Genomic DNA, 15,908 nt, shown 5'->3' with positions numbered 1-15,908 from the left:
AGTGAAAAAACCAGATAGGCAGTGGGCTGTAGATGGTTGACCCATGGTCTAGACTTCTTTATCTCTTCCATCATTTTCTTGCCAACTTCCTCAACACCCTGCCCTACACTTCTGTCATATCTACTGAGCAAAATGACAACCTCAGATCAAACTAATTTTATTCCCTTTCTCTGTACCAACACTAATGCTTCTAATCTAGGCTACAGGTAGAGCTGTTTGAAAGAAAATACTAATCACATAGCTATGCAGATGGTACCACTGCTACGTTACTGTCTCCAACTTAAAACTCCGACTCTACTAAGTAATCTTTCCCTATTTCCCAAGGCTATTTTCTCTATTCTCCACAGCAACTATTTCAAGGCTTTTCCACTTACCAAAATCACTACCTATTAACTACTCTAACACTCAATAGATAACTACCTCCACCTAAAATGAGGAGAAAAATTCATCAAACTGGGTATTTCAGCTGCACCCAGATTCTTGTTTTCTTCATTTTCTGTCACATCTTCCATCCGGACACCCCAATCTCCCTAACTGAATTACATCAATGAACTGCCCCAGTGCCTGTATCCTCAACCCCATCTTTCCAAACTCCTTTCAATGAGCATTAAATCTCTTCTCCCAAAGAGTTTCACCTTATCCTTCCCAAAAAGCACTGCTTCCAATTCACCCCTCAACCTATATGGTTCACCAATCTTCTGAAAGTGTATCTGTCAAGATTATCACTGACTTATTTGTTCCTAAATCCAACGAACACTCTTTCTCATAGTCTTCATCCTACTTGATATGTCTGGCTTCCATGAGGTCATGCTTTCCTAGTTTTTTTCTCCAGTTGCACTGGCTACTTGTTAATGTTTTTCTCTCCACCTCCCTTCCTTTTCCTTTAAATGCTGGTTTTCTTCAGGATTCAATCTGATGTTTTCTTCTCATTCCAGTCTACACTCTACTTCTTTAATATAAATCATGCATAAGCTGGTACCTCCCAAATCAATACTTTCAACCTAGGTCTCGTTTCTAATCTCCAGAGCTGTATACGCAAGAAGTGACTACATGTCTTTGCTTGAATGTTCAACTGACACTTGATGAGATTTTTGGTACAAAATAAAACACACCAATTTTCCCCAGAAAGCCTGCTCTTCTCCAGGTTGGCTAATTCTGTGAGAGGCTCCACCACCTGTCTCTTTGCCTAAGCAACTCTAGGAAGATTCCCTGGAAAAAGCAGCAACTATACACCATAGGAGCAAACCTAAACTTGGAGAATATGTTGGAAGAAAGGAGGAGGTACAAAGACTCTGAGATAATTGAGAGACTGGCTTGTGTGAAGCCCTAAGTAGTTCAGTCTGGAGTGGAGACAGGAACTACTGAACTGAAGGGATGAACTATGCTGACTAGGGGCTGTTTACTAACTCTTCATCTATCCTGGGCCCTAAGTCCCCTTTACCACATTTATTTATGTTGGAAGATAACTTTTCTTGATAAACAATGGATTGGAAATAGAAGTCAACAAGACATTGACTCAGAGGTGAGAAGGTGTGATCATTCAAACTAATTGCGTCACATGATGCTTAACAAAACTAGACCCGAGAAGTTAAAGCGACTTCTGCAAGGTTATACAGCTAGTATGACAGAGCTGAGAGTAAAACCGACACTCAAATGCATTCTTTCTTCTATAATACATATTTTCTAGTTTTCTTTGGTTATTTAAAAAATGACACCATTTTATCATGCAATGGGTCAATTATTTCTTTGCCATCTTTGTTTCTTAAACAAAGGGCCTTTTATCATCCTTAGCTTTTATTCTACATCTTAGCTCCAGGCCTCAGATGCTCTGATACTACTTCAAACCTAAAAGGCTCAGGCTGTTCTTTTCAGTTATCCTATGCTTTGTGTTAATAAACTGTATATGTAAATAATACTAATGGTAAAATTAAACTGAAATATGAATTCTTCCTTTTCTATCATTTTAATACAAAATATTTGATAAATCTGTGCTAGAAAACAAAATTTTAAGACCATTTTCGTTCATTAAAATCCTACTAATCTGTCATCATTTACGTATCAGCTGAGAGCAAATTATCCAATTTTCAAATTATGAAACTTTTAAATGTCAAAAAGTATAGTTAAGTAATACAACATCCATGCCCCACTATCCAATTACATATCAAATCCTAATATTTCACTTGTTCCACATTTGTTAAAGAACTAGGATATTATAGAAACTGTTGAAGGCCCCTCCATAATCCTCTTTCCCACTATCTACCAGGCATTTGCTGTTTATGATTCTCATGTATATTTTACACTACTACTACCTATGTAAGTATCTACAAATGTCTATGTAATTTGCATGTGTTTGAACTCTACATTATTCTGCAATAAGCTATTTTCATACAACCTTATATTGAAATTTACACAATTTAATACACATAGCTCTATTTCAGGCGTTGGCAAATTTCTGTTAAGGGTGGACAACTTCTGTAAAGGGCCAGTTAGTAAATTATTTTAGGCTTTGTGGTTCATTACATTCTCTGTTACAAGTACTTACCTCTGCTGTTGCAGTGCAAAAGCAGCCACAGACAATACATGAATGTCCTTAGTATAGCTGTGCTCTAATACAACTCATTTACAAAAATAGGCACACTAAGCCCAATTTGCTTAGCCCTTCTCCACAGAACTCTGCTGTATCAATTTACCACCTAGTCTCCTGCTCCTGAACATTTAGGCTGTTTTCAAACTTTCACTTACAAACACATAACTTACAAAGAATGAGCCTTCTGATACATTTCCTTGTGCATGCGTATGCGTATGCGTGTGTGTGTGTGTGTGTGAGAGAGAGAGAGAGAGAGAGAGAGAGAGATTCTCTAGGGACCACATCTAGGAATGAAAGTTTTAACTTTGTTAGTTATAAAATTGTTCTGCAAAGTAGTTGCAACAATTTATACCAACCAACAGTGTATGAAATTTCTCCTTTTCCTCTATCTTTGCCAATGCCATTTGTTAGGTTTTTTTTTCCCCCCTCTCATTTTGTTAAGTGTGAAATGATTATCTCATCATTTTAATTTCTTCGGGTACTAGTGATGTCTTAGCATTTTTTTTGTAAGCTTATTAGTTACTCAGGCTCTACATCTGTAAATTACCTGTTTATACCACTTTCCAGTTTTCCACTGGGTTTATCTTTTGATTAATGGAATAGAGTACTAATTTTTTTTCAGTTACATAGGTGGTGAATATCACCTAGTTTGTAGCTGTCTTTTCATTTGTCTCTGATATCTTTTACTATTAGAGAATTTTACATTTTAATGTTAAATGTATTGATCTTTCCCCTGATGATTTGTCTTTTTTTATGGCTAAAGAAATCTTTTCCTCTTCCAAGTGTATTTTATATTTTCTTCTAAATGTTTAATAGTTCTACTTTTTTTCATTTAGGCTTTTATGAGCCTTGTGCATATACTAAACTTTGGATTAAATTTTATTTTTTCTATGGATGAGTTGTCCAAGCAACATTTATTAAAAATAATCCATCTTTTCCTCACTAATTTGTAAACTCTTTGTATATCAAACTTCCCTATAGTTTATGCTTTTCACTGTTTCAGTTATTTTTTCTCCTTTTTACCTGTACTAATAATTTCCTCACTGTTTTAATATCTGTAACTTTATAGGTTTTAATATTTGATAGGACAACTGTTCCCACCATCTTCTTCAAATTTCTCTTAGTTACTCTTGGCTTTTTGCTTTTCCATAAAGACTGTAAGATCAACTTTTCAAGTTCCTTCATTTGCATTTGATTAAAAACACACTGAATTTATGGATACATTTGGGGAGAAGTAGCACTGGGTCTTACTATCTATAAATGTACACATACCTTTCCATCTCTGTAATTTTCTGACTTGTAGGTATTACTTTTTCATTACTAATTTGAGTATTATTTGGTAGTTAGTTACAGGGACGACACTGATGTTTCTCTTGTAACCTTGCCTTAATAGTTTGTTCGCTCTCTTGGATTTTCTCTGTAGACAACTGTATTGCCTTCAAACAAAAGCAGTCTTTCCTCTCTGATATGTATAACTCTTACTGTTTGTTTTCTCTTATTGAAATGGCTAGGTCCTCCATAAGAGCATTGGACAGAAATGTGGCTAGGAGACATCTGTGCCTTGTTCTTAAGTTTATTGGGAATACTTTTGAAAGTTTGATCATTATGTATGATGCCTGTCATAGTTTTTTTTTTTTTAATAAATTGATTTGAGAGAGAGGGAAGAGAGAGGAATGGGGGGAGAGAGATTGAGAGCGAGTGGGGGAGAGTGAGATAGAGAGATAGAAAGAGATTTGTTGTTCATTTTTGCATTCATTGTTTGATTCTTGTATGTGCCCTGACATATGCAAGAGTTGAACCTGCAACCTTGGTGTATCAGGACAATGTTCCACCAACTAAGCTACCCAGTCAGGGCTGAAACTAGTAAAATACTGACTATTAACTGCAATTCAAAAATAAAAAAAATTCAATGAAGAGACAGAAAAAATGTAAAGACTGTACAAGTAAGGATCCTATATAGATATAAATTTAAGGTAAAGTTGTTGCTTATGAGGCAACAATGAGAACTAAAGATGCATAACATCACATGCCTCATATTCTGTTACAATTCTCTGTGCCTTTTTTCTGTCCTATATTGTAAAGCTTTCAGCTTCTCAGATACTTTTACATATGGATTCTAGTTCTTAAGCCTGAAAACTACCACTCTCCATACTGCTGGTGAAAGAAAGCTCACAAAGAATCAGTAAAGTAGACACTAGTCAGAAAGCTGGTTCTGATAAAGTGGTGAGTAAAGTTTGATACAAAGAATTGATCTTCACACTCCAATATACAGATTTCTCTGAAAATGTAAAATCCTGCTGCTTTCTCTTATTAAAATATCCTTGGGAAAGACTTTTTTACTAAAAAAAATCTTTTAAGACATCTAGAAATACCTGTCAAGTACTGAGAAATGTAACCTATAATACCTAAAAGTATATGTCTTTTTTTTTTTTAAAAGATTTTATTTACTTATTTTTAGAGAGGGGAAAGAAACATGATGTGTGAGAGAAACAGCGAACAGCTGACTCTTACTCCCCCAATGCGGGACCTGGCCTGAAACCCAGGAGGTGCCCTGACTGGGAATCGAACCAGCAACCTTTCGCTCCGCAGGCTGGCATGCTCAATCCACTGAGCACACCAGCCAGGGCTGAAAGTCTACAAGTCTTACTGGTTCTTGTATTTTATAATTTTTCACCCTGATAATATTATTTAAAGTGACATATCAGCTTTCTGAAAGGTAGGAGTCTTTGGGAAGATTCTGTATTAAGCTAATTTTCTTCCCCTCAACTACAGAGTAAAATAAACATTTTGAATTCTTTAATCAACCAGAGGTTTGGTTCATTTATAGTAAATGAATATGGCTGAATTTTTAAAAAACTCAATCTGATAACCTGTCTTATTAGGTAAAGTAAATCAGTTTACAGAGTTATTAGTGATATATTTAGACTTTACTTCTATTTTTGCCTTTTTCCTCCCTTTCCCATCTGTTGGATTTATAATGTAGCCTATATTCCTTCCTGTCCACTTTTTATCTCTTGCCATTTGAAAGCTATAAGTTTTCTTTTTTAAAAAGATTTTATTTATTTTTAGAGAGAGGGGAAGGGAGGGAGAAAGAAGGAGAGAACCATTGATGTGAGAGAGAAACATCAATCAGTTGCTTTTCATATACACCCTGACCAGGGACTGAACCCGCAACTCAGGCATAGATGACACCCAGCCAGCTGAGCCACAGTGGTCAGAGATACAGGTTGTTTTTCTTTTGGTGGTTTCCTTTTTAACATATATAATAAAGTCTAAAGTATTCCTTTCCTCCTCCTGAAGATTATAAGGACTGTAGTATATGCATATGTTTAATACCACTCATTAAACATTAGTTTTTAATATCCCACAATTTTTAAAAGTTGTTATAACTTTTATCTTTAGCCAAGAAGTTTATTGTCATATTTTTCAATTTTTGTGCTCACCATTAATTTCTCTATCTTGCTTTCTTATGGGTTCAATTTCCTTCTTCCTGAAGACTATCCTTAACTAGTTTTTCAAAATAAGGGCATTACAGTAGTATGTTTTCCTGGTCTTTGAATAAAAATGTCTTTATTTCAGTCTCGAATAAATCTGGTTGGGTATGAAATTCTAATTGATAATTATTTTTTCTCTCAGCACTTACATATTTCTCCACTTTTTTTTTGGTATCTATTGGTGGTATGTTAGAAAGCTGCTAACAAATAGTGGTTTATTTTTGGCATATTTGTCTTTTTTCTCTTTGTTGGCTTTTATGATTTTCTCTTTACCCCGAAGTTATAACACGATGTATTAAAGTTTGTATTTATCTTTCTTTATCCTGCTGGTAGTTATAGCACACTTTTAATCTGAAAACTTGGGTCTTCCTTCAATCCTTTTCAATATAGTTTTGCTATCCTTGCCTCCATTTTGCTCTTTGAAAATTCTATTAGATACATGCTACAATTTTTCAGTCTATCCTTCACTGCTCTTCCACATTAATCCAAAAAAATGTCAGTGCTGTGTTTTAGGTGAACATTTCATCACTATCTTCCATTTGCTAGTTCTCTTTTATTAATGTTCACTCTGTAGTTTGAGTGCCACATGTGCTTCAGTTTCAGTGACTGTATTTTTAATTTTCCAGACTTCCAAACTGTCATATTCAAATCTCCTATTTCATTTCTGTTGAAGTGTTTTGGTTTCATAATTTCTTATTCTCAATGGATGTTCTATCATCAATTATCTCTTTGATCACCTAAAACATGTATTTTAAAGTCTTGGCCAGGCTGTATATCTCTATATTCCAGTAGTTGATTCTGTTGATGATCTTTCTTAGCATTAGGTTTTTTTTCAAAAGGCTTTGGAATTTGAATTTTTCAGAGAGTTATGAATGAGACCCTTTTGTTTTGGGATGTTTGTTTACTTCTTTCTTTCTCTTTGTGTACACCCTTTCCTGTCCAGTAGTTTTACATTTGTTTCTACCAGGGCTCCTGCCACAGGTTTGGAAAAAGTTTTATGATGACTTTTTGGAGTAGCTGTTTTATGAGTATATTAGGGATATATTATGAGGTCTGTCCGGAAAAAGTCCAGCCATTATTAATATAATGAGAATGGCTTGTGTGACATCAATGTAACCTGGCGACCAAGGAGAGTGGACTGGAATGGACATGGGTGAACAATGACAACTTCACTGTACTAGTCAGTGGGGGTGGTAAATATCCTTGAGTGAACATGTGTATTGTGTGGCCTTCCCATTCAAAATGAGTGAGGAAGTAGACATGGAAACTGCATAAAATCTTACATTAAGTATGAACATTCTTCTGCAGAAAATATTCGGACGATTCAGAAGGCCACAGCTACAGGTAACTAGCGATTGGCAGCTTTATTAAGACAAAGCGCCTGCTCATCCATCACGTCTCCTGCAGTTTTTTGGTAAAACATCAAATCACCAAGGTAACTAAGCCACTCTACAGCTCAGACTTGGTGCCCTATGACTTGTGGTTTTTCCCAAATCTAAAATCTCCTTTGAACGGGAAGAGATTTCAAACCATTGATGAGACTCAGAAAAATACAACTGGGGAGCTGATGGTGATTGGGAAAATTGTGTGAGGTCCCAATAGCTACTTTGAAGGGGACTGAAGCATCATTGTCCTATGTACAATGTTTCTTGTATCTTTTTCATTAAATGTCTCTATTTTTCATATTACATGGCTGTATACCTTCTGGACAGACCTCCTATATCTGATCAAAGAGCAAAGAGATGAAGAAAAAGTTGTGTTATTGTTATTCTTAAAACTGTAACTTCCTATGAAACCATAGCTATTGGCTGAAAATGGGTAAATTTTTTTTAGTTTTGTTCCAAAAGTGGGTTAAGCTCCAACCCAGTCTCTGTAAACAGTGATTCTACCTCTGGTCCTACAAGAAACATATATGGTCCCTGTCACTTTCAGTCAACCGCCTGGATGCCACCACCAGCTAAATATAGAGTTCAGCAGGCCCAAAGTTTCAGTTTTACTGTTTTGCATTTCTAGTCAAGATATTTATCTTGTTTCTGGAAGGCCAGCTTTGTCTTTTTTGTTTTCCCTTTTTATACATTCACCTGTCATGTGTATGTATTTGGAACAAAGGGAGTGACTTTAAACATAAACTCAATGTGCCATGTTGACTAGAAACTTACAAAATCTCTTATAATTGAATGAAATCAAGATGGCGGAGGAGTAAATGGAAGTCACACTGACCTACTCCCAGGACCAATCTGGACGACCTGGAACAAACAACTGAACAACAGTGAGAGAGGAGCCTTATAACCTCGGACAGACAGAAGAATCAGCTTAGCACAACCTAAGTGCTAAGGAGTGTGGTAGAGACTCAAGAAGGGAGGCAGGGCGCCCAGGGTGGCAGTGCCAAATGGATATTAAAGAGGCCCAGTTGGATCCCCCTGAGAAGAGCAGGGACTAAACCGTAAGTGGGGATCTCCAGCCTACAGCACCAGAGCCCAAAAAGTACACAGATAACAGCCTGCTGTGAAAAGCAGCAGGGTTGTTCTCTACCACAGACAGGTGGCTGGAGATGCAAAGAGCCTTTTAAAGGGCCAATGCATAAATTTTAATTTGTAGCTACTTACCCTGGTCTTTGGGAAAGGCAGGGGCAGAGGGGGCTAGAGATGCCTGAAGAGAGACTGGGGAAGGAGGCTTGGGGAGAGAACGGAAAGAGTAGCTGGTGGAATCCAGGTGCTGATTCATACCCCAGATGGCAGCAGCCATCTTGCTCAGGCAGACCACTCCCCTGAGCAGCAACAGCGTGAGAGGACACAATAGGAGGGACTCTGCCTTGGTCTGGCAGTGTTAAAGCTGGCCTGCTGAGTGCAGAATGACAGCCAGACAGTAAATCCCTGGCTAAAGGCGGTGCAGAGTGGTCTAGAGACACTTGAGGAGAGACTGGAGATGAACGCTTTGGGAAGAGAACGGAGAGAGAAGCTGGTGGGATCCCAGTGCTGATTCCTCCCCCCATATGGCAGCAGCCATCTGGCTCAGGGAGATCACTCCTCTGAGTGGCAGCAGCGTAAGAGGACCCAATAACCCCACCCCCAGGAGGGACTCCGCTTTGCCCTGTGGTGCCTAAGCCTGACTGCTGAGTACAGCGTGACTACATTAACAACTGGAGATAGCCACAGACAGTAGATTCCTGGAAGTCTCAAACAGACTGCATAAGATCAGATGGGCAACATTTGACATCATCAGAGGCACATCCAGAGAGAAAACACAGTGGCCTCCTACCATAGAAGTTCACACCACAAAGTCAGGAAATCAAGACAGATCAATTTAAGAACCAGAAGCAAAAAAGAAGAGTCTCATAAATAATGGGAAGACAAAGAAACACCCCCCAGTCAAAGGGAAAGGAGGAATCCCCAGAAAGAGAACTAAATAAAATAGAGGCCAGTAAACTATCAGGTATTGAGTGTAAAACAACAGTTCTAAGGAAGCTCAATGAGTTCAGTGAGCTCAGAGAGAATTACCAAAAACTACAAGGAAATTAGGAGGAGGAACTTACTGCAAAGTATATCAGCATGAAAAAGGACATAGAAACAATTAATGAGAGACAAGAGGAAATGAAGAATACAGTTTCTGAATTGTAGAACATAGTAGAAGGAAATCAAAAGCAGGTTAGATGAAGCAGAGGATCGAATCAGCAAGCTGGGTGACAAGGCAGAAAAAAGCTCCCAGAAAGAGCACGAAAATAAAAAAAGACTCAAAAAGAATGAAGAGGTATTGAGGGAAATGCAGGACAACCTGAAACATAACAATATCCATATAATAGGGATACCAGAAGGAGAAGAAGAGGAGCGAGGGATAGAGAACCTGTTTGAAAAAGTAATGATGGAAAACTTCCATAATTGGAGGAGAGAAAAAGTCACCCAAGTCCAAGAAGCACAGAGGGTCCCATTCAAGAGGAATCCAGTGAGGCCCACTCCAAGACACATCATCATTAAAATGGCAAATATCAAAGACAAACAGACAATCCTAAAGGTAGCAAGGAAGAAAGAGGTACAGCTAGCAGCTGACTTCTCAACAGGAACACTACAAACCAGAAGGGAATGGCAAGAAATATTCCAAGTCAAGAAAAGCAAAGGCCTGCAACCAAGACTGCTCAACCCGGCAAGACTCTCAATTAAAATGGAAGGTGAAATAAGTGTTTCCCAAACAAAAGAAGGCTAAAAGAATACACCTCCACCAAACCAGCATTACAAGATATGCTACAGGGACTGCTTTAAGATGATGAAGAAAAAGAGTCTGTGAAGAACCAGTTCCTTTAACAGGCACCAATATTTGATATTATCAATATTTTTAATACTTATTAATCTGATTGTGACAATGATGTATTTTAATTGTTACTTTATTATATTGAAACTAAACATGTTTTTGTATATTTCTTGCCTATTTCTATTATTTTTAAAAAGCTTTAAATGACTTATTGATATTCTTTATCGATTTGTTGATTAAATGTTTATAGAACTTTTTCCCTAAAAAATACAATTTATTAACCCTTTTTTAGATGTGTTGCAAATACTTTCCTATTCTATTACTTGTCCTTTAACTTTTTTTATATGTATATTATTGTATAGTCTTAAATGTCTAATATAGTTATATGGGCAATATTCTACTTCATAGCTTCTGGGTTTGAATATTGTACTTCAGGGTAAGAAAAATATTATTTTGTATTTTCTCTAAAAACTCCTTAAGATTTTACATACTGGTTTTGAACACACCTAAATATTTTTTGTATAATGTGTGAAACTGGGCTGTGTATTTGTTTTATTTCAAGTAATAGTGGTCCATGCACCTCATTTGTTGAATAAGCATTATTTTCCCCACTGATTTGAAATCAACTTCAAATCATATATTACATTATTAGACAGATATATATGTTTGTGTCTAGAATGCTCATTTCATTTCATTGATCTACTTGATTATTTCTGTGCTGGTGTCATTTTTTTTAATTGCTGAGCTTTTATAATGGATTTAAATTTTTAAATATTTTATAATGGATTTTGACATTAAAAAAAATAAATAAAATCAATCAGCATCAAAAAACCCTCAAAATCCCTTATATTTGAACAAAATTTAGTTAACTATATAAATAAGATTAACTGGGAATTTTTAAAACCCTAATTTGTACCTGAATGGAAACCTAACTTCAAAATATTTTCATAAATGCAAATTATACCCCAAACTGAAGTTCAAAATACAGTGAAAAAATACATAGCTATTAAACTGCATCCATTCTAAACTAGGTCAACAAAACACATTTAAGGCAAAACAGTCTCTCACCTTTGAAACCAAATTAGTCTTATTCATACGACAAAGAAATAGGACTCTAAAACCAACAGCTATCAGCTTTAACCCAAAGCAAAGTAAGAAATATTGCCATTGAACTTAAAAAGTATATCAATAGAAAAACAATTTTTATTATGCTTTAGGGAAAAAGAAAGATTTATACCTTTTCACTTGTTAAAAATTTTGCAAAGTATACATGTTCTCCTCCTGTTTTTAATTCTTCCATCTTCTTTCTTGAGGCCTGAGTATCATCTAATTTATAGCTCTTGAAAACAGCTAGAACTTCTTCTGAATACTGGAAAGTAAAAATATCCATTAGTTTTATTTGGCATTTTTGCCCAATAATTTGTTCAGTGATTTTCTGTATCACAATATCTAGAATTTCTTCCCTGTTACCATATATGCATGTTGTAAGGTAAATTAAGAAAATTATGACAGCAAGATGAGGGTATTTGTATGAGATTTCACGGTAGTGTAAAAGTAGAAATAAATTCTCTACTCCCTGTGTAATGGGCCAACAGAAGAAGGAATGCTTTGTTAGTGTATAGAAATTTATCAGTGAAATTAGCTAACTAGCTGTGGAAACTCTCAAGCATTTCTTGTGCTAAATAAAGACTGTGACAAAATAAAACAATGATGTCAAACCCTATCCAGTTGAAGGACAATTTCAGATGAGTTTTCACTCATCACTTAACCTGAATTTGGATGGTGGTCAAAAACAAAAAAATACTGCATATAAAATAAAAATGGTTAATAACATATACCATCCTACTTTTAAAAGCTTTCCTATTTTTAAGAGCATTCTATTTTTAAGAACCATGGATTTTGATTATAACAACAAAAAAGGACAACTGATCTTTAAGTAACCAAGAAAAAAGAAATACAGAGAATTCTTATACAATAGCTTAGCAAACTTCTGTGAAGGGTCAGAACATAAGTATTTTAGACTTTATTGGCTCTTACAGTCTCAGCTATACTAGTTTGCTATCATAGCACAAAAATGGCCACAGGTAGTATGTAAACAAATGGGTATAGTTTTGTGCCAATAAAACTTTGTAAAACTTTGTTTACAAGTAGTAGGCTAGATCTGGTTGAAGGCCATAGTTTGCAGACCTATTCTAACAGAAAAGCTGAAATAATTTTGTGCAAAGTAAAGATAGAATGTATTCTGCAAAAATTCATCAATTCATGTTGATAATACTACATTAAAAAGAAAAAAAAGGCTGTAATTACTAACTCTTAAATTCTCAAGTCATTTATAATCAATTGTTTAGGTATTTACAATTTAGCTTCTGTATATTATGAAGTAGGTATAAAAACGTAAGACGTAGAAATATATAGTGAAAAGTATTCTGGACAAGAGTCAAGACTGGGCTTTGCCATTAGCTATAGAACATTGGGCTTCTGATAGTTTGGGATTGGCAACTCACCTTGAGAAAAGTTTTCCATGAAATCTTCTCATAGCATTGCACAGGGTTCCTGAAGTAATCCTGAAGTGACCAGAATTTTCTATACAGGTTGTAATCAATCGGAATGGAGCTAATAAAATAATGATATATTAAATAAATCATTTAGGTTCTTTTAAAAATATCTAGGTGCTCTTAACCTTTCTGGGGTCACAAACCCTTTAAGAAGTTGGTGAAAGCTTTAGTCTCTTTCCCCAGAAAAACACACATTCATAAATACTTATATAATAAAATTTTATAAATAATTTCAGAGGAAATTAATAAATAGATCCTCTTTATCTATATAGTGATGAAACCCCTGAATTTTGGCTGGATACAAGATTATTCAGAATTCAAGGCTATGTTTCCCAACCTATCTTGCAGCTAGGTATGGCCATGTGACTAAATTCTGGCCAATCAGTTGAGTAACATTCATACGTGATTTATTTGGGCCCCGTTTTACCATTTTCTTTTTTCCCTTTCTGTTGGCTGGAATGCAGATAAGATGATGAGCCAACCTGGACTATTGGAAAAAGAGCAAACACCAAGGGATGGTGGAACAAGGTTAGAAGAAACATGGGTCCCTAGACTGCCTGTTTCCAGAATTTTACATGACAAAGAAATCAATTAAATAGTTTATGCTGTTAATTTGTCTCTATGTTAAAAACCATAGGCACCATATCCTAACCAATACACTAAGTTAAGAAGTCCTAGAATGAGATAAACACATTAGGTACATAACAGTTTAGTGCTGCAAAAGTAAACCCTTTCTTTAGTGTCTTTATTACGGCATTACTAATCCAAATTCTAATTTGGCTATGCTACAAATTGAGTGTCAATACACATTCTTATAAATTTTAAATTTATAAGCAATCATTATACTATAAAATTTTAATTTTTAATGTTGAAGCAAACATTTCAGACTCTTTAAATACATGAGGTCAATTGTTTTTGATCAATTGTTTTTAACAAAATCCTCTATATCATTCAAAATAGCCTATGAAGACTTTTAGTTATTACCTACATGTCTGAAATGCTTGACGTACTGTGTATATCATATCCTGATATAGCCACAAAGATTTTCGACATCACCACTATAAAATTAATATTGTCTATATTACAATTGTGTACTACCTTACTTCATTCTAAATAAACCTTAACAAGTTAAACCTATGGATTATAGTTAGCATTTTCTCTGAGTTTCATGCCCATACAAGTATTCTAAGACTGGAATTTTATATGGGAAACAGGAAATAGGGTTACTGATCCACGCAGTACCATGTACCATGATCTTAAGAATCCTGCCATCTCTATTCTGGTCAGTAATAGGAAATGAATCTCCTACTCTTCATCCTAGAGATGGATATACTAAATATTACCCTTTCTGATGCTAGGGGGCATCAGAAACAATACTATAATGCTTTTTAATGGATTATACTAAAATAAAAAGAGTATAATTTTTACCATGTACCTTTTAAAAGTTCATTTTTGGAGGTGGGGAACTAAAGTTTAAATTACTAGAAAATGGCCCTGGCTGGGTGGCTCAGATGGTTGGAGCATTGTAACAAAAAGTTTGCAGGTTTGATCCCATCAGGGACATACCTAGATTGTGGGTTGAATACCAAGCCAGGGTACGTATGGGAGGCAACTAATCTATGTTTCTCTCTCACATTGGTATTTCTCGCTCTCTCCAAAAAAAAAAAATAAAGTGAAATTAAAAAAATATAAAAAACATATCCTTGGGTAAGGATTAAAAAAACCCCTGAAAAATGCTTTAGTTTCTATGTATATAAAATAAGAGAGTAAAAGAGTGTAAGATCCTTTGCTAGTGTAAAACTCAGTTTTCTACAACAGCCTGAAAAGGTGTATTAGTGAACTAAGAAAGAACAAAGGGAAAAGTATTTTAGTAAAACATGGAGACAAGAATCTCACCACAGTAATTTAATTCATATGGTTAAGATGACAACATCATAAAACATCCAATTAAGGAACAATTTTATTAGTTTAAATTTTCATCAACTGGCATATCAATTCAAGAAAAACATACATCTAATCACACAGTAACACATTACTCATCTTATATTCACACTCTGACAGCTTAACTGCCTGGAATAAAGCTGTGAACTTGGAAATAATTGAAAAAGCCCTTGGTCTACAAGGAAACAACAGTCACAAAGTTCATGCATTTTATTTTACAAAAGGGTTTGAAATTATGCTTATATACTCACCCAGATTACAATGGCTTTGAATTATGTGTCAAATCAGGTAAATAATTCAGCAAGTTTAACTAATTTTGATAAAAAACGTTAACTTTGCTAGAGTAACTGCTAGAATTTCAAGCATGTGGCTCTTGCTTCAAACCAATAATGAAGAATACCAACAATTTTTAACTGACAAAAATCTAGCTTCTGCTAAAAGTTTTGTCGAGAACCAGCAATATTTGAAAGAATCTAATGGGCACGTTAACCTCTCTTTTTAAACTCTTCTCTAGTACCAAACAACCCTGAAAACTGGAAAAAAAAAAATTATCTGAACATCAACTTCTTTCTATAATCAACGTTAGTGATTTACAAAAATAAGACTATAGGTCTGGGTTTTCTCTAGATCAAATTAAAAAAAAAAAAAAAAAAAGCCACAGATAGAACATTTCCCAAAATGTGAAAGTAAAATGGCAAAAGAAATAGCTACATATAAATTATATGTATTCAAATAATACAACATTCAATATTTGTATAGTTCCATACACTTAGTAAAAAATGTTTTTGAAACAAAACTGTTTTTGGAGTATGTATTTATATGCATAAATATATATATACACATCTCTCTCTCGCACACAAACACAAAATGTTACTCAATTACCATATATAAGAATAAATATCTCTTGAAGTACCAGAAAAGTTTGTCTCTTAAAAATACTAGAAAGTTACCTCTTATTAGAGAATGAGAATTATGTAGCTGTTATATGTCCCTTTTTGTCTCAGTTGCCAGGAAGCTCATATCTGATTTAATGTTTGATACTAGTAACAGCATATTCCAAGGTACTTCTTATCATCTACCTATAAGGGC

The 15,908-nt window shown here is 35.1% G+C and overlaps 1 protein-coding gene across 2 annotated transcripts in view; it reads right to left on the bottom strand.

The window, feature by feature from the left end:
* Positions 1-15,908, bottom strand: part of THOC1 (THO complex subunit 1) — a 48,938-nt gene that overhangs the window by 12,003 nt on the left and 21,027 nt on the right. For both annotated transcript variants that reach the window (XM_054583426.1, XM_054583427.1), the window contains exons 10-11: positions 12,828-12,936; positions 11,561-11,692 (exon numbers count right to left, since the gene is read on the bottom strand). In XM_054583426.1, coding sequence (XP_054439401.1) covers positions 11,561-11,692; positions 12,828-12,936 — 241 coding nt within the window. The remainder of the gene's footprint in view (positions 1-11,560; positions 11,693-12,827; positions 12,937-15,908) is intronic.

This window comes from Pteronotus mesoamericanus, unplaced genomic scaffold (assembly GCF_021234165.1).
Source record: "Pteronotus mesoamericanus isolate MK-2021 breed Mesoamerican mustached bat unplaced genomic scaffold, CSHL_Meso_final contig_74, whole genome shotgun sequence".
In the NCBI taxonomy this organism is placed as follows: Eukaryota; Metazoa; Chordata; class Mammalia; order Chiroptera; family Mormoopidae; genus Pteronotus; species Pteronotus mesoamericanus.
Note: the sequence above shows the minus strand (reverse complement) of the source record. Positions and strands in the feature narration are given on the sequence as shown.